Below are 17,793 nucleotides of genomic sequence, written 5' to 3' on the forward strand. Positions count from 1 at the left end.
TCATTTTGGTCTTTACGACATGCAAGCACCGTACCGCAGGCCAGTGGGGCTTGTTCCGGCAGAGGACGTCTGCGTCATGAAGAGCTTGCTGGTAGTTTTTCATTGATGTACAGAGTTCTGCTCGCTGTGCTATTAGTGAACACTTGCAAGGAGCTGGAAAACAAAAAAGGTTACGAGGAACTCCATTAAAAGAAGCACTAGTACATGTTAAAAACAGTAACCTAATTTCCAGCTAGAGTAACCTAAAAAGCACTACTGCACAATGGTTACTTTTATACTCTCCTGTAATAGAAAAAAGGCAATTCCTTCCTTCTTTCCTTCCCAAAATATATTCCTCTCAGCCTGGAAGCAACCTCTGCATTTTACCTAGCAAGACAGATTTCATATTCACATACAGGATGCCACCTGCTCCTTCCCTCACCCTGCTTACAGGATACTTAAGAAAGCAAAAAGAAAAAAAGCCCAAAGTGTTTCTCTCCCCAGTGTGGCTTTGCTTGAAAGAAATCACCAACACAGGACTTCAGCTAAAACGTTCCTGTAAGCCACTCGTTAAGAAAATGCATGCAGCCTTCACATTTCATATCCACTTGCCACCCAGGTACTTTGCCCTTCTCAGGGCAGACAAACCTCTCATGATCACACACATTGCCTCAGTACCCACACATTCATGAACCGTTCAGTTTGCATGGATTATAAACATCTCAAACATTATTATTCTGTCCTCTCCTAAGGTCTCTATAACACATTTCAAGATGGAAATCTAGCTCCAACATAAAATTTCAAGGAACCACAGAAAAACTTTGGCTGATCCACGTTCAGCTTGTCCACCAGGACCTCCAGGTCTTTTCTGCAACGCCCAGCCCGCCCTGTTGCACAGGGTTATTCTGTCCCAGGCGCACTTGCCTTTGCTGAAGTAGGCAAGACTGGTCAGCCCACGCCCCAGGTTGTTGGTCCGAATGGCAGCCCTGCCTTCCAGCACATGAACCGCTTCTTCCTCCCCCAGTATGGTGTCACAGGCAAACTTGCTGACAGCGTGCTCTGCCCGCTCACGGAGGTTGTTAATAAGGTGTTGAACTGCGTCAGCCCCATTACCAACACCTGAGCAATGCCACTGGTAGTCGCCCACCCAGCAGCCCTCAAGCCATTAACCATCACCCTGTGGCCCTGAAGGTCCAGCCAGCTCTCCATCCATCCCACCTCCACCTCCCCAGCTTGGCCAGGAGGATGCTGTGGCAGGCTGTGGCAGCAGCCTTGTGAAAAAACAAAACAAAACAAAAACAAAACCCAAAAAACCCCCAAAAACCCAAAACGCTAAGCCCCAAACAACGCTCTTCCCTTTGTCCACCAAAGCAGTTATCTCATCTTAGGAGATGAGATTTAGGTGCGATTTGCTCTTGGCCACTCTTGTCCTTTGTGTGCCAGGAAAGGCCTCTGGAGGGCTGGAAGCTGGCTGATGGATGGTGGCAGCTAAGTGCAGCAACCCTTACCCAAATGTGAGCTGGTTAAAACTGTCATAACTGGGATCAAACTTCAAAAAGGTTCCAAGGTGTGCCGAGAGACAGTACTGCCTCATTTCTACAAATTTTAAGCTTCACCTCCAAGCTAGCTCTCTCAAGACTTCTCCTGCAAGTGTCATCTCCTGTACATCCCTACACAGGGCTCTTGTCTCCCCTCCTGCTCTCTCCAGCCTGCTTTGGCTTCACTGTTTGCACCTCATTTCGGCATGAGCATCCTCAGTAAGAGCACATTGCCCACACAAAGCCTCGGCACACACCCAAGTATGCATGGACACACAGAATAAGCTCGTAACTGCTGCCGGTGCCACTGCTCATTAAGTTCAAGCACCTGCCAGGAGGGATGGCCCAAGACTACATCCCCCTTCCACCTCCTCCCCTCCCTCGAGCTAACACCAGCGCTCGCTCGTGCAACAAACCAGGTTCGCATGGTTGCACAGAGAACCAGAGCAAGGAATCAATTGACTGAAAGCTAATCCAATAAAAACAAATAAATAGAAAGGTTTAAGAGGATCAGTTTCCCCTCAACTGGTTCGCTGTACAGCCACGCAAACACGAGTGCCAGGACAAGGGATGAGAAAGAAAGCAGCAGCAAGGACTGCTGCCTTTTTTGGCTGTGGCGTGGACTGACACCAAATACACTAATTGCAGAATGACATACCAGGGTTGATGCTGCCCCAACGGTCCCAGACAGTGACAGCTAGAGACTACACCTAAAATAAGCAGTGCTGCAAAAGCTAGTTCACACTGTGGGGGTTTTCTGTTTGGTTTTGGTTTTAGTGTTTTGTTTCTTGCTTGGTTTGGGTTTTTTTAAGTGTTACACATGTAGCCTGCTGCAGTGACCCACACTTTTAGCTGATTATTCTTAAAAAAGAGTGCAAGTTAAATTAAATTGAAAACAATTCACCTAAGGTCTTCAGACGAAAGCTTTTTTTTTCCTTTTGGTAGATGCTCAAATATAAAATTATTTAATTTAGCTACCACTTAAAGAGTCTGTGTCTTCCGTTTGTATTAAATACAAATGCATACTCCGTATTTCCATCATGGTATCTGCTGCAGGGTGTTTGTGCAGAGCATGCGGAGGGGGTAGGTGCAGCAAGCAGAGGCAGGTGCCTCAGCAGCTGGGCAGAGCACGGGGTGGGCTATTTTTTGGCATCACAGGGGGAAGGAAGCCATGTGAGATCAGGGGGCAGGCAAGCCAGCTTCCTCCTTCTGTTCACTACTGCACATTTCAGCCACGCTGTTGCTTCCTAGCGCTTTTCAGCACACAATTCAGCACAGTTCACACATTCAGCAGACTCAGAGAGAAAACAGCTTCCTCGGCTCTTTTCTGGATCTTGTCTCCACTGCAAAAGTTTTAAGCAAAAAAAGTCACAACGGTGTGGCAAAGGCTGCAAGTCCTCCCAAGGCAGAGTCCAAATGCCATCAAAATTGGGAATCAAACTCCTTAACACCACTGTAGCATTAAGAAGCAGGCATTCTTTACTATAGCGCCGGATGCACGGGGATCGCTCCACCAAGCCTGCACACCATAGGTTACATTAACCAAAACTTACATTGTCCGATTACATACATATGCATCAAATTTCCCAGAATGATCATACATATTCATTCTATTTCCTAGAACTAATTGTCATATTTACATGGTCATTACGCATGCGTCCTTGAACTCCGAGGGGCTTCCATGGGGGTCTCTGGTGGCCATGCAGGTGTGTCCTTTCGTTGACCCCTTCTCATGGGCATGTGCAATATCACCTTGCTCATAAAACTTGCTTCCCTTCTTCATGGTGCATGGTCCCTAACAATGACTTGGCACCCTTATTCCTATTCTAACACAAACCAGTTACCCTAACTACCCCTCGACTCATTGTCGAGATGGGCTGGGGCTGTACTGGGAGCATGGAAGCATGTCCATACCACTCCCCGTCCTATTGTCTTTGGGCACAGCAGCATAGCCACAGCCATAGCTGTACAAACACAACATTAAAGTATTGTCTATCCCGCTCCTTTCTCTACATTGATTCTATTACCTTAGTCACAAAAGACCACACAAACTAATCACTTTGGTTGCATTTGGTTACACAAAGGCTCTCAACATGAAGGGAAAAATAACAAGCTACTGAAAAAAACCAACCCCAAGGCAAACCAGAAAAAGCTACCTGTATTTCAGGCTTGTACCTCTTGTTCACAAAGTCTCAATCAGAAAGTGTAAGGCATGGCCCATCTTAATGAGTAACTGGCAAGGAATGTTTAGTTAACTGAGAGAAGGGGCAAAAAAAAACCAAACCCCACAGCTTTGCTAAAGAGAGCAGCGTTTAAAAGGCTATACTATAACAGGTTTTCTATAGGGAGATGAAGTGGCTAAACAAGATGCGGTAGCTGGAGTGGTGCCCAGCCTCCTTCATTCAAGCTCACCCCACTCAGAGACACAGCGGCACAGCCCGAAAGCTCACTGCCTCCACACCCGACCCGCACGTCCCCCCGTCCCCAGCCTCCTGCTGCCAGCGAGACCATCCCGGCAGGGTCCACAGCTGGTCCCAGGGCAAGGCTAGATGGACTGAAACATCATATTCTGTCAGTGGAACTGTGGCATCAGCTGGCTGACTACAACTTAAGAGTATGTGTGGAAGTGGGAAGAAAAAGTGAATATCCAGCTACAGCCTAAATCACTACAGGGTTTCTGTAAGCACCGTGATAGCGAGTTGTTCCACACCACCGCATGTGTCGTGGTGAAAAAAATTAGTCACAGAAGGTGGATGGAGAGGGCTTGAGGACATACAGAGTTTGTGAACACTCCTAGATGCCAGTATACTGTAACTGACAAGTTTATTGAGGGAAAAAAAAAGTCACACAATAGCCAATAGTTTGTTTTAAAATAATGCACCCATTCTTTCTTCTGGAGGTTAAAGAAGAAAATATTTTTTTAATGAAATGACTTATTATTTCAGGCCAAATTAAAAAAGAAAAGCGTAGAAAATTTTGCTGTTTCCACAATACCAGCAGATGGCATTTCCTGAAGCAAACTCTTCTGGGAGCCTGCAGCTGCACAGCAAAATTTATGTCCTTGTCAGCATCACGGATCCACTGCAGAGGCTCCCAGGATCTGCAGCTCCGGGCAGCAGGGACACAGAGCCTTCCTCTGAGCCACAGGTCCTGGGAGCTTTCCCACATGGCTCCCTCCCTCCGCCCCAGCCGTAATTCTGCAGCACCAGACAAACCCTGGCCTGAGCAGCCGAGGGGCTTGGTGGCTCTTCCACATGCTGGACCCTCCTTGGGCCCGCCAAGTATTGCCTACCCCGACTGTGGCTGCCAGCTTGGGTTTTCCAAAATCGTTAACTTTCCACTCACAGCACCTTTGCACTCATTTGCAGATGTTTGTTAGGTTGCGCTTTTACTTATGCAGAAGCTAACGTCCAAAATTACTTTTCCAGATATGCCCAAGCATTCAAGTATTTAAAACAAAACAAAACAAAAGAACAATCTATCCTGCTTGAGTTCAGGAGGCTGAGAGGAGAACAGGACTCCCCAAAATCTCGTGGTGCCAGGAAGGCAATTAGAGAATTTGCCAAAAATGACTGTAGATGACGATAAAAGTTTTACTGTAATAAACTACCGCTGAGATTTCTTCCAGGAACTCAGCACAGAAAGAACAAGTTTAAAGTTGCTAGAACTCCCTAATCCTCCTCATCTGACATTTCTTCCTAGAAAAGCATGTTTTATTCAAATCTATTTCAATCCTAAGCATATTTCTTAAATGCATGAGCGTCATTACAAATGCATTAGCGTCATTACAAAAACACCTTTCAGTCTTGCTAGCAAGAGTCAGCCTGCACAGGACTTCAGGGGGAGTTTTTCCCACATTTTAAAGAAACTTCTGCCCCTGAAGAGAGGAAGAAAGTTGGCTTGCTTTGTTACATTATGCATTCAGTTCTGAACAATTCAGTATTGAAAGCCTTTTCAGCTTGAAAAATAATATGAAACATTTATTTTCATTTCAGTGAGAAATTAGCAATAACTAGTAATTAACCAAATAGCAAGCCATTTTTTCCTCCTTCGGACTTCATGCAAGCATGACAAGTCTGCACACAAAAAATGGATGTGCAGGGATTGTTCAGCTGGGGGGCAGGGGAAGGAGCACACTTGATAAAATAATTAACAAAAGCAGTAAAGACATTCCGGACGTTCAAGTAAAACTTCATTCTACAGCAAAGATGAAAAAACAAGGTCAGCTTCCCAAAACTGATTAAGAGGGACAATGAACATGATGCATACTTGCAATCAGCAAGCCCACGTTTTCTCACTTACCAGTCCGCCTTAATTGGATTAATAACTGGATTTTTTAAAAATTAGTATTTTCTGAATATCATGGCTTTTCCTCCCTGCATTTACATCACTGGCAGTCTCCAGGAGGTGAAGTAACCAAAGACCCCAGAGGAAGCGTGCAAGAGGCTTTAGGGCACAGAGGATGCAAAGAAGGAAGCCTCTTCCTCCATAAGCCCACTCTTGCAACGCTTCAGCTGTGATTAGGAAGCGGACGCTTGCGAACAGTACTCCACAGGCAAACATAACACCTATTTCCACTGGGTGACCAACGCCAGCAGACACAGCAGCGTAGGAGTTTAAGAGCTCTTGAAATAGGCTGTGGCGAGGAGGAGGAGGAGGAGCAGCGCGCGGCACCGCCACCCTCTGCTCCAAGCCTGCACCACCAGGCAGCAGCTGGTTTGCACATGCAAAAGCCTCTTTTCTCGTCCACACTCACGCTGCCCACAGCCAGCGTAATAAAACACATCATCTCCTCCGATGGAGTCCGTCTCCCCTCAAGCTCTATTTATTTTATTTTATCTTCATGCAGATATGAAGTATTTTTCTTCATACTTTCCTTCCTTAAGAAGTGCCCATTACAAATTTCAAAAAGCCACCCCAAGCCAAAGTTTTCTCTCCCCTCACCTCCACAGGGAAGCCAATTCAGACACCACCAGAGAGCTCTAGTATGGCTCGTTTGCCATACACAGCTATGGAGCTGGTCCACGCCTGGCTGGGATTCCATCTCTACACACAACGTAAGCACACTGAGATGAAAAAGCAGACACCTATTTAAACCAGGGTGGACAAATTACAGCCACCACTTCACCGGCAGAATTGAAGCTGCAACCCTCTCCCCTTGCTGTCCCACCCAAAAATAAAGGACATCTACCCACTCACTTCTTTGCCCTGCAGCATGCTTACCCTAGGTCCTCTCTGGTCTGGGGGACAGGGAGACCTCAAGAAACTTGCCCATATTATCACTTCGACTGAAGTGATCCAGATGAGCTGGATTATTCTTAAGAACACACAATTTAAGACTGAATTAACTTCTTTCCAGGCCTCTGTATTTTGCAGTTCAGAAGTGCAGACTTAAGAACACAGATTTTTCTGTGTGCTGGACAAAATGCTTTGGATTCCCAATGGTTTTATTTCAGGCCCAGCGAGTAAGTCCTCAGCTAGGAAGCTCCATACATTATTTAAAGCTAGACTGTCATCACTGCTAAGCACAGCTAATCACGGCTTCCACCATTCCTCAGGAGAAACACCGTATGGGAAGTTATACGCTACCCGGAAGAAGAGCTGCTACAAAGAAGGTGCAGCTAACTTTACGCCTTTGCTTTCACGTTGTACCTCTAGCCTCATGAGGCAGAAGTGTGCCAGAGCAATTACATTAACCTACGGTTTAGTTTGCATTTCCGCAACTGCAAAGCCAGTGATAACCTTCCTTGCAAACCCATTAATTGATAAATTGCATGGTACAGCAAAAGTCCTCAATTCAAGAATGTCCCAGCTAGGTTTTTGCTCCCTCCTGTCCAAATCCTAATCTTTCAACACTTAGCTAGATGCATGCTACTCTTTCCAGATAAAATAGCATGAATCAACACCTCCTCCCTATATTTTCAGTTCCCACTCTACCCTTCAGACATTTGGGCGCTGCTTCAGGTGATGTACCCCAAGTCCATCTGTGGCTGCTTGGCACTAGTATAATAAAACCAGTAAGCACACAAATGTGACTCATTTTCAATGCTTACTAGTTCTCCCAGCATTTAGTTTGGGGTTCAGGTAAGGTTTCCTACCAAAGCCTCAGTCAGAACTGAAGTATCCTCTCAAACAGCAGGTCCAGAGACTGCCCCAAGGCAAGACGCCTATGGACTGAAGTATGAAGACATAACAAGTGAGCTTCAAAACCAAAACAAAACACCCCAAGAGGTCAACCCCCTGCCTGATCTCTAAAGCACCCATGGAAAAGTCCTGACCCCCCATAGAAATGTGGAGCTAGCACGTGCAGAAGGCGGCAAGGCTGAGCTATGTGAGCACGTGCATTTAACCCTGACCTACTTAGAAGATAAGCTAAAAAACCCAAGTTTTATATAACCTGCAGGTATAACCAGAGGAAATGAGTCAACCTCAAGCGGGATTGGACTAGATGAGGTGCACGAACCAAGAGCAGGCAACCTACGAGAACGAAGACTCGTCAACAGAGACTGAGAGGACTGGATGGTGGGGCGCGTGGACAGCGCGTGGCGGTTGTGGGATTACATTGCAAGACTATATAACACAGGAAAAGAGGAACTGGGAGGGAGGTGTCCCTTTGAGGCACCCAGCTCAAGCTGTCAGGACTTAGGCACCATAGACTAAATAACAGATGTTTTTGTTCCGAGGAACCTCAACTGATTTTCTTTTTGAAGGGGGGCCTGGGGTTGAACACACCTTTAACAGCTAGGTGCGTATCAACCTGTGATTGCAAGGAGACTCCAAATACATATGCTTCACAGCCAGGCAGGACCAGCCACGTAGGTCTGCCTTGACCATAGTTAACAAGTTCAATTTACAGCCAGATATTCCTTCATAATATGACTTTACCGGTGATAACCTAGTTGCCCTCTGTCACAATCAGTACATAAGCTACACTTCTACCAGTTACTCCTCAGGTCTCCGTAACCTTCTCTTTTCCAGTTAAAGCTTATTTCAGCCCAGAATTTCTGACTCTCTGAAAGTTGCAAAAAGGAGCTTCTTGTTTCTTAGTTATTAGCTCACTGCTTCTGTCCTCAAATAGAGACGATCACTTAATACATTTGTAAAAGAGAAAAGGAATGGTGCAATATCCTACTAATTTTAAGATCAGGAAGCAAAAGTCAGTTCTATAAATGTATTCTTCCAAAAGCAAAAGACATTCTGTTATACTTTATCACAGCAAAGGAAAAAGAGAATATGCTGTTTGAAGAGACTTCAAAAATTCTTCAGACTTTCTGATATGTAGGTATAGTTCTTCCTCTAGGATTGCTGAAGTAGTTCAATTATTTATAGGAAATTACATCTGGGTTACATACATGGCAGGGAATACTCACTCTATCTTAGGTGGTACATAACTGTAAACTACATGAGCAATGTTAACTACTTAAAAAAAACCCCACACCCAAAGACTGTCTACTGTACAGCATGATGCCTCCTCCCCTTTGTGCCTGTGACGGATAAGCCTCCTGTCAACCATGACCCTAGTCTTGCAGCCCTGCAAAGCCTCTGCCTTCAGCAGACCCTCTGCAAGTGGGCAAAACTTCCAGAAAACCAGCTACAGGATCTGAGCTTTCAACCGCAAGCTCTTTACAAATCAGGAGTAACACGAGCTCCTGCTCCAACGTACTTGACACGTTGCCAGTGGTGTCATATATGAAGTATTTACTACCATTTTTCAAGCACTACCTCAGTAAAAAAAAAAAAAGGGGGGGGGGGCTAAGGGACAGAAGTCTGCAAAATATTTTAAGTTTAAAAATAACACTCAGGCTACTGCAACAGTCTCTAGGTAACCCTGACTCCTACTTCTACACATTTTTCTGCCCCTGCAAAACAGAACAAACAGGTTTTGGAGACACACTTTAAGCAGATTCCAAGAGGCACTTTTACAGATGGATGGGAAAGTTCCTTTTTTAGCACAAATCCTCTAAGCAGCAAGCATCTACTATTTTTTGTAGCATGTCATTTCAGAAAGACTACCTCTCATTCTTCACTCAGAAGTCACACTTTCCTTCAGAAGCTACAAAATTAAGAATTCTTCTGATAAATTATTAAAATGACTGAACCATTTGCTGTTTGAGGAGTCATGACAGCTGTCTACCATGGCTTTTTTTTTTTTAAATGGCTGGTATAACATCAAAGACTTACTTCTTTACTACTGGAAACTGGAAAGTATTCCCAAGACCCTGTGAGGAAGGAAGATTCGGTCAATCTATTTTTTACCACATCAGAAAGACAACTGACCTTATCTTCTAATAGCAATCTTCCAGAAATAGTGTATAAAAGAAGAGATCATTAAAGTGTACTTAGTACACATAGTTCACATATAGGTACATGTGGACGCTCCCTAGCAGTTTTCTTTGAACAACACAACTTCAGTGCAAGTGCATCACCAAGGAGCACAAGTCCTTAGAAAACAGTGGCAGAATTAATAAAACGCATACTATAGCATTAGTCACCTTTACAAAAAATTAAGCACGGCTTTCTAAAGAGAGTTCAGCAGCTTGCCTTTGCAGAAAGGGACTCTTCTTTGCTTCTTCTGACCTTGGTCCACGACTAACACAGAAACCCTTCAACCATCAGGTCTGCAGCAGGACAGTACCAAGAGGATGTTGCACCACTGCACCAAGAAATTCTGATCATCTTTTTCCCCCTTATCTGAAACAACTCAGAAGCAGGCTTGCAAGGAAAACGCCCCAGCAAGTAATTTTTGAGGCACGGTGAAACGCTTGCTCATAGCTGTCTTACTCATGGCTGTAAGCACTCAGCCCAACTTCAAGAATGCTTGGTTGGAAGTTTACCTATGCCATGCTCTTGGGAAACAGCACAACCCCAGCATCTACCTAGCAGGAAAATGCAGGGTGGTTGCTCTTGAATCAACTTGCACTGAAACATCACTTAAAATAAGAAGGTCGGTAGCTTTAACAGCTTGAGAGCCAGTATGGAAGGTCAAGAGATGCAGCAAGACACACTTATTTTCTATGTGCAACACTGCTAGGGGTTTTTTTTACCTATTTAAGAGTTACCAGTGTAAAGGGGAGATGGAAGGGAAGGAAAAGCCAAAGATATACATCAACTACCCACCCACCTAGCCAGGAGGCCAAGAGTAGCGTAATTGAATTTGTTCGCAAAGACACCGATGTGAACAACTGTCTGTATAGACCAGAGGAGATACTCTAGGACAAGGCAGCCACAACAGTCTGCAGATACTTTATACCAAGGCCAAACCATCCCACTTGCTACTTGAGCAAAGCAGTGGCCACAAGCTCAGGAGCATGGAGGCAGCAGCAAGCCCCTCACCATGCAAACTCAGTACTTGGCACGGGAGGGTGATGAGGGTATGCCGACCCCAAGAAGGTGAACCCCAGCATGCTACCTAAAACAGCCCAGTGAGCAAGGCTGGGGAGCAGGAACCGGCACTGAACTACCGTCCCAAGAGGCTCCGTCTGCTTCAGAACAGGTGTATTTTGGCCTGAGACCTTGTCCTTACATGCCTGACGCTCCCTTTACTGCTCTTTTCTACTGTCTCCTGGCTTGCCCTGCCCCCTCAATTCAATTCTTATGAAGAGATAATTTGGAAGGCGCCAGAAATTTCCATGAATTGCTTGACCACAAAATAAATTAGTGCTGAGTGGCCACATTAAGCTTTCTTTTGGATCAGGCCAATTTATGGTGAACCTCTGCTGGGATGAGAGCAGAGAAACCTCCCTCCCCCGAGGTCTGGCCAAGAGAGGCAGATCCTCCTCTTTCTACCAAAGCTCAAGAAAGCTCCTACATTTGGTTTCTAGCAACGCCCCAAACAGCACCCCGTGGGCTGGGGGTCAGCGTGCAGCTCTCCACCCCAGGAGATGAGAGATGGAGCATCTCTCGCACCCAGAAGCATCTCCCTCGCTTGCTCTGCAGCACGCTACCTCTGACACTACATCGGGCTTGATACAAATTCGCATCCTTTCCTTGGCCTTTCCTGCACCATTCTTTACCCACTGGAAACGGAGATCCACGCAGAGGGCTTGGGAAGAAAAGGCCCCCTTTGCACATATACCCATCATTAACTCCACCATGTTTTAAAGCTCAGCTGTATCAGAGTTTTATCTCCTACAAACTTCTGAACCCCCTGGGGGGTGGGGGGGAATTAAAATGCTGGGCAATTTGAGCAACTACGTGAAATCTATTTCTGCTCAGGAAGAGCCCATCACACCAGAAGTAAACACAACCACTCAGAGGGATCGCTGCGGCTTTTCCTGCTCTCCGGAGACAGCAACACTTCTCAGGCTTGGCAGACTCCAAAGGGACACTTTCCAGCAGTGGGTAATTACACGCCAGAGCCAACGTGCTTCACGCAGAAACGAGGCGTCCTGGCACGCCAGTGTCCAGATACGGTGTGTGCCACTGCACTGGAAGCCAGACACGATTGCACAGCATGCAGCAGGCAAGCAAGCACCTGCTTCATCGCACCGCAGAGCCGGGGCATGGCCATTCCTCCCCACCCGAAGAAACTCATCGGGAATTAGGGTCAGGCAGGCGCAGCGGCGGAACAGCCCTTCCCAGCAGAGCCGCAGCCCTGCGCGCGGGCTTGAGAGCCCGCCGAGACCTGTAACTGCGACACGGCTCAGGAACCAGCGCTGTTACAAAAGCAACGGCAGCAGCAAGCATCAGAGGACTGCACCGCTGGGCTTTTTATCTCCGAACAGGCATCTTCAGGCTTATTTACAGGAAAGGCGCAGGATGCTAACAGGCTGTCCCAGTACAGAGAAGGGCACAGAGAAATGCCAGCTGAAGGCACGAGCCACTGCCACCCAAACCCCCTTATACCCTGCGTGTGTGTTTGCTTACAGCGCACCCTTACCCCGAGGAGAGCTCAGCCTCCTTCAGAGCCTCATAGTATCCAATTTTAAAACCAGCAGGCTAGCATGAAGTGTACAAGATGTACCTATTTGGTCTGCACAAGACAGTATTTTTTGATAAATACTGTTCTCTAAGAGTGAGCTTTGTTGCCGTGCTCCCACCCCCACCATGATACAGTCTTTGGCCGTATAAAGTTACACATGGTACTTGGGAAAAGCCCTATTCATTATCTTCCCTATAAAGCAACAGCCACCTGCTACCTCTGTAACTGGGAATTGCTTTCTAGAATTAAAAAAACAAAACAAAACACACTCCCAAAAGTTTATCCTCAAAATACCTACGTTAATTTGTCACCAAAATCTAGCTTCCTATACTTTTAGGCATATGGCTTAAAGGGTCTGTAAACCTGCATACGCAGAAACAACTGTACTCCTCCAAGGCACAGTCCCTCCAGAGAACATCTCCATCAGAGAGCAGCAAGTGAGAGGAAAAAGGGTGCAGAAAGCACCTACTGCACAAAAAAGCCCTGAACCCCAACAAAAAAAAACCCAAACCAACCCTGCACGCATATATGATCATATATTTCAGTTTAGCTGACCTAGAGTTCATATGATCAGAAGACCAGTCAGAAGACAAGGGACAGCAGAGCAGAAGCCCACCTCTGATACCGCAGCTCTCTGAATTTTATCTGTGTGGGGAACAGCCCTGAGAGCAAGATTTGGACAATACTTGATATTATGATAACTGAACAGCATAAAGCTTGGCACAAAGACTGATCCAGCTGGAAACAAATGCTTCCTTTCAAGCAGCCTGACATGTGCTTGCTTTGAAGCTGTGGTAATTAGATACCTTGCAATAATGAGGGATCTATTCCAATGTCTATGGCAGCAAAAAAGCCAGCGACTTGGTTTAAAACAGCAGAGATCACCAAGCCGTGGGCATCTCAAGAGGCCTAAAAGGATCAAATAGTAAAGCTGATTTTCATTAAAACAACAGAACAACCTACACGACCACGCTTGAATCCACAGCAGACTATCAGAGCGAACACAGGAGCAGTGCTGGCATTGTAGATCTGATAGTTAAGGATAAAAGATGAACACACTTGCTAAGAGTAAGCTTTTTCAAGACTGGACCAAATAAGCTTGTTCAGCTGGAACAAGCTGACAACTTGAAGGCACGCAGACCTCTTCTGAGACCTGAAATTAGGAGCAGATATTCCAGACTGTACTGGAAATAAGCGTACTGCCTACATGACAGGAGCTTTTTATAGTTTAGACTTGAAGCACCTCGAGAACTAAAATGCAAATCAGAAGACAGAAGGTCGCAACCAGAATGAGAGAAGTGATCGGTAACTAGAAAACTTGCTTTAATATTACATCACACAAAGCCAGTTGTTGCAGATGGAGCAGGAAAATACTCCACAAGAAACACCAATTAAAAAAAATCCCACTGAACCATGCATCCTGCCAAGAAGCCTGGAGTTTCACCTAACTTTATACAGCAATTGTATAATCAATGTGTTCATGTGCCTTCAGTCTCTAAAAATAAATTAAAGGGATACCCACGCCCTTGACTCTCAATAGTAATACATAAGCATTTGGAGGTTAAAAAAAGCAGTTATTTTCTCACACATTAAAAGTCTTAAATACCTGACAGTAGCTTATAAGCATTTCAAGTTGCCCATATGCTAACACTTAAGAGGTCCTGAAGAGTTAGAAAACAGCCATGTTTTTCTTTTTTTTTTTTTTCCTCCTATTTACTGAGATACTTGGCTGGAAAACAAGAAGGCAACTCCAGCAAGCCAGAAGGCAGTACCTGACGAGCACGTGGTAAGAATTTCAGAACACGAGGCTCAGACAGCAGTTTGACCTGTGAGAAATGGCATCGGCACACACAAAACAGCAAAAAAGGTGAAAGGCTGGGGGGTAGGCTGCCCTTACAGCAACAGGAATTTGGATCCGCTACTGGGATGTTACAACATGTCAGCCTATAGTTTTAGGATTTCAAAATCTAGCAAGATACCTGCTATTAATTTTAATTAGAATCAAAAAAAAACTTTATTAAGTAATTTTAGTGTCACTGACAGAGTGAGGAGTTTCTGAACAGATTCCCAGCGTGCTTGGGAAATCACAGAAGACAGAAATAAGGACACTGCAAGGGAGTTATCTCGAGACCCTGACGCACAGCAGCCATGGCTGGAGATAGGTGCTCCAGGGACAGGAGAGGGAAGGACAGGCCGTGTGAGCGTGCTAGCAGCGCACTACGGTCTCCCCTTTAATTCACCCCCATGCAGACACAGCAAGAAGCACATGCAACAGCAGGAAACAGTTCTCTCAAAATCCTATCAAGCACTGATTTCATTGATGAGATGCTATTTTCCCCAGCAGTGGGACCCTGAACCTAAAACTTTAAGAGGCTCCAGTACTAAAAACTCACTGTATCCACCAGTGACCTACATCAAGCCTCTCCCCTCCTTCTGCTTCACCTTCCTTCCTGAGGTCTCCATCCTGCCCTACTTTAATAGAGATTACTTCAGCTAAACCGCCTAACAGTTTTACAGAGAGGACTCAGCTAGGACTGAAAACTTGTCACATGTAGCTGGAAAAGTGGAATAAATAGCCGAACTAACCGTTTCCATGGCCAGCATCAGCTGCGAGGTGATAGTATGCTATGCTGTCCCGAACTCTTGTATCTCAGGTGCCTATCTATCATGCAACCACGGCAAAAAATGAGAGCAAGTCAGGGACTAACATAATGGTGTTTTTCTCTCCACAGCAGCCGGCAAAATAATAATAAAAGGAAAACAAAAAAATTACAGCCATTTATCCCTAGAACTAAAAACCAGGAACAAGGAAGGCCATTTTACTCCAAGTAGGGAAGGAGTTCTTCAAGAGGAGAGGCACAGTTTTCGCTACATTTGTCTTCCGAAGAGATTCACCCACAGGATTTCGCCTCTGTTAGCACGACCGAGGCTTTCTCCCCCCTTCCTCCCCAACTACAGCGGACATCTACCCCGCTGAGGCTGGAGGAGCGGCAGATCCCGGGGGATGTGCCGAGATCCCGGCTCTTCCCAGCTCCGCGCCTCCCTCCAGGCGCTGCAGACACTCACTCCTGCCGCTGTACCACCCCCACCGCTCGCAGAGCAAACGAGACGGGAGCACGCACGCACACAAGCATTACTATAAGGCTACAACCGAGCGAGCAGGATCCACCTCCTACTCGGCGCAGGGACTGAAAACAGCCTAGCTTGGATAAACTAAGGCTGCCATCGGCCTGGCCGAGGGGGCCGGCAGACCTTCTAGGCTCTTCAGAGAATACTTCGCACGCAGAAATACTGCGTGCCTGTAAAGAGGTTACACTCAAAACACGGGCGGGCGATCTCCGCGAGTCAGAGTGCAGCTTTATCTTGCATATTTTTGCACAGTGCAAGATAAAGGAAGTTTTCTGAGCCTCTATGCCTATTCACATGCCGTTATGTGTTTTCAAAGGTTACGTTCTGCTGAAGATGCAACCGCATGCAGCTGAATTAATCCGATCCACACACTAATTTCTTCCACGAAGCCGCGGGAGGGTTTAACGCGACCACTACTGCGTATCCTTTACTAAAAGATGGTTTCCCCACAAATGGGAAAGCGGGTTTTCTAGAAATACTGCATAATGAGTCATCGACTGCAGGCAGTTAAACGCCAGGCACCTTCTGAGCAAGGACAAAAATAACAGCGGAACAAAAATAGCCATTCACTTGGGGGGGGTGAGGAGACCCGCTGGGAGGATTCATTCCCAAAACTTCCCCCAGGTGCCTTCTCCCACCGTTCACCACACACCACCACCACCCCCCCCCCGCCCGGCTGCTGCGGGGGGGGCAGCCCGGGGGCCGGCGGGCAGCGCTGCCCCCGCCTCGCACCCGCGCCCTCCTCCGCCGCTCCCGCTCCCCCGCCGCCGCTCACCCATCTCCAGGGCCTGGTTGTACTTCTCCAGGGCGGCCGGCAGCTCCTGGCGCTCCCGCAGCGCGTCGCCCTCGGCGCGGAGCCGCCGCGCCCGGCTCTCGGCGCCGAACCACTTGTGCAGCAGGTTGCCCAGCACCACGTTGACCCGCGGGCGGGCGGCGGCGGGCGACGGCGGCGAGGCGGCGGGGGTCGTCTCGGCGGGGCGGCGCGGGCGGTGGCAGCGGCCGCAGTCGCCGGGCTCGGCGCAGCGGCGGCAGTGGGTGTGCCCGCAGTGCAGGGTCACCGGCTCGCACAGCAGCCGCCGGCACAGCGGGCAGGCGAAGAGCTCGGGCGGGCGGCAGCAGGCCGGGTCGCCCAGCCCCTCGCCCTCCGCCCCGCCGCCGGGGCCGCCGCTCCCCCAGGGCGGGAGGCGCAGCTCCTTGTCGCGGATGCTGAGGGCGAAGCTCTCGGCCAGCTCCCGCAGCTCCTCGGGCCGCAGCCGCGCCAGCCGCGCTGCCGCGCCGTAGGCGTCCAGCGCCTCGGCCATGCGGCCGGCCCGCGCCAGCGCGTCGGCGCGGCGGAGGCAGAGGCCCCGCTCGGGCTGCGGCAGCCCCGCCAGCTCCGAGCCGTAGATCTCGGCCGCCAGCTCGAAGTTGCCGCCGCGGAAGGCCTCCTCCGCCACCTGCAGCATCTCGGCGCAGGGTCCCGCCGCCGCGGCAGCGGCCCCGGCCCCGGTCCCGGTCCCGGCGGCGGGGGACAGCGCGCAGGGCCCCGGGCCCAGCTCCATGGCCGCGCGGCGCCGCCGGCCCCGGGCCGCCCTACTCCATGCCGGGCCCGCGGCGCTGCCGACTCCGGCTCCTTCCTGGGAGGGGACGGCGACGGAAGGGAGGGCGGGCGGAGGGGGCGGGTCACATCGCTGCAGCAGGGGGGCGGCTCCCGGGCGGGGAGGGGGGCGGCGGAGGGGCGGGGGGAGATGGGGGCGGCTCGCACCGCCCCCGCGGGCCCGGCTCCCGGCTTATGTAAAGGGCGGCCGGTTGTATAACCCGCCTCCGGCCGCCCTCCCCCGGGGCGGCGGTGCTGAGGGAGCGCTCCCTCCCTCCCTCCCTCCGGGCCCGCCGGGCGGCGGCCGCCGCCGCCAGGTGCCGGTGCCGCACGTGCCCGCCCGCCGCCGCGCTGCCCCGCCCGCACGTGCGCCTGGCCCGCCGGCGGCTGCTGCGGGAGCGGGGGGGGCGGGTGGGTTTCCGCTGTGCGGCTCCTGCTGGGCTCGGCCTCTTCCTTCCCGTTTCCTGGTGCCCGGCCTTAACCGCTTCCTCGCCGGGGCTGCCCGCCCCGCCGCTCCCCTCCCGCCGGGCGCGGCCCCGGGCGGCGGGGCTGCTGCTGCCGCCGCCGCAGGGCCTCCCTCGGCGCCGCCCGGCTGCTGGGCGCGGCCCCTCCGCATGGGGCGAGAGCAGCCCCGCACGGGGTGCGTTGGG

The 17,793-nt window shown here is 49.2% G+C and overlaps 1 protein-coding gene across 1 annotated transcript in view; it reads right to left on the reverse strand.

Annotated features, from left to right (window-relative positions):
• LONRF2 (LON peptidase N-terminal domain and ring finger 2) overlaps positions 1-17,211 on the reverse strand; it is a 37,107-nt gene extending 19,896 nt beyond the window's left edge. The window contains exons 1-2 of the mRNA XM_072849698.1: positions 16,343-17,211; positions 35-153 (exon numbers count right to left, since the gene is read on the reverse strand). Of these exons, the coding sequence (XP_072705799.1) occupies positions 35-153; positions 16,343-17,108 (885 nt within the window). The 5' untranslated portion in view covers positions 17,109-17,211. The remainder of the gene's footprint in view (positions 1-34; positions 154-16,342) is intronic.
• Between the last annotated feature and the right edge of the window lie 582 nt (positions 17,212-17,793).

This window comes from Ciconia boyciana, chromosome 1 (assembly GCF_034638445.1).
Source record: "Ciconia boyciana chromosome 1, ASM3463844v1, whole genome shotgun sequence".
Classification (NCBI taxonomy): Eukaryota; Metazoa; Chordata; class Aves; order Ciconiiformes; family Ciconiidae; genus Ciconia; species Ciconia boyciana.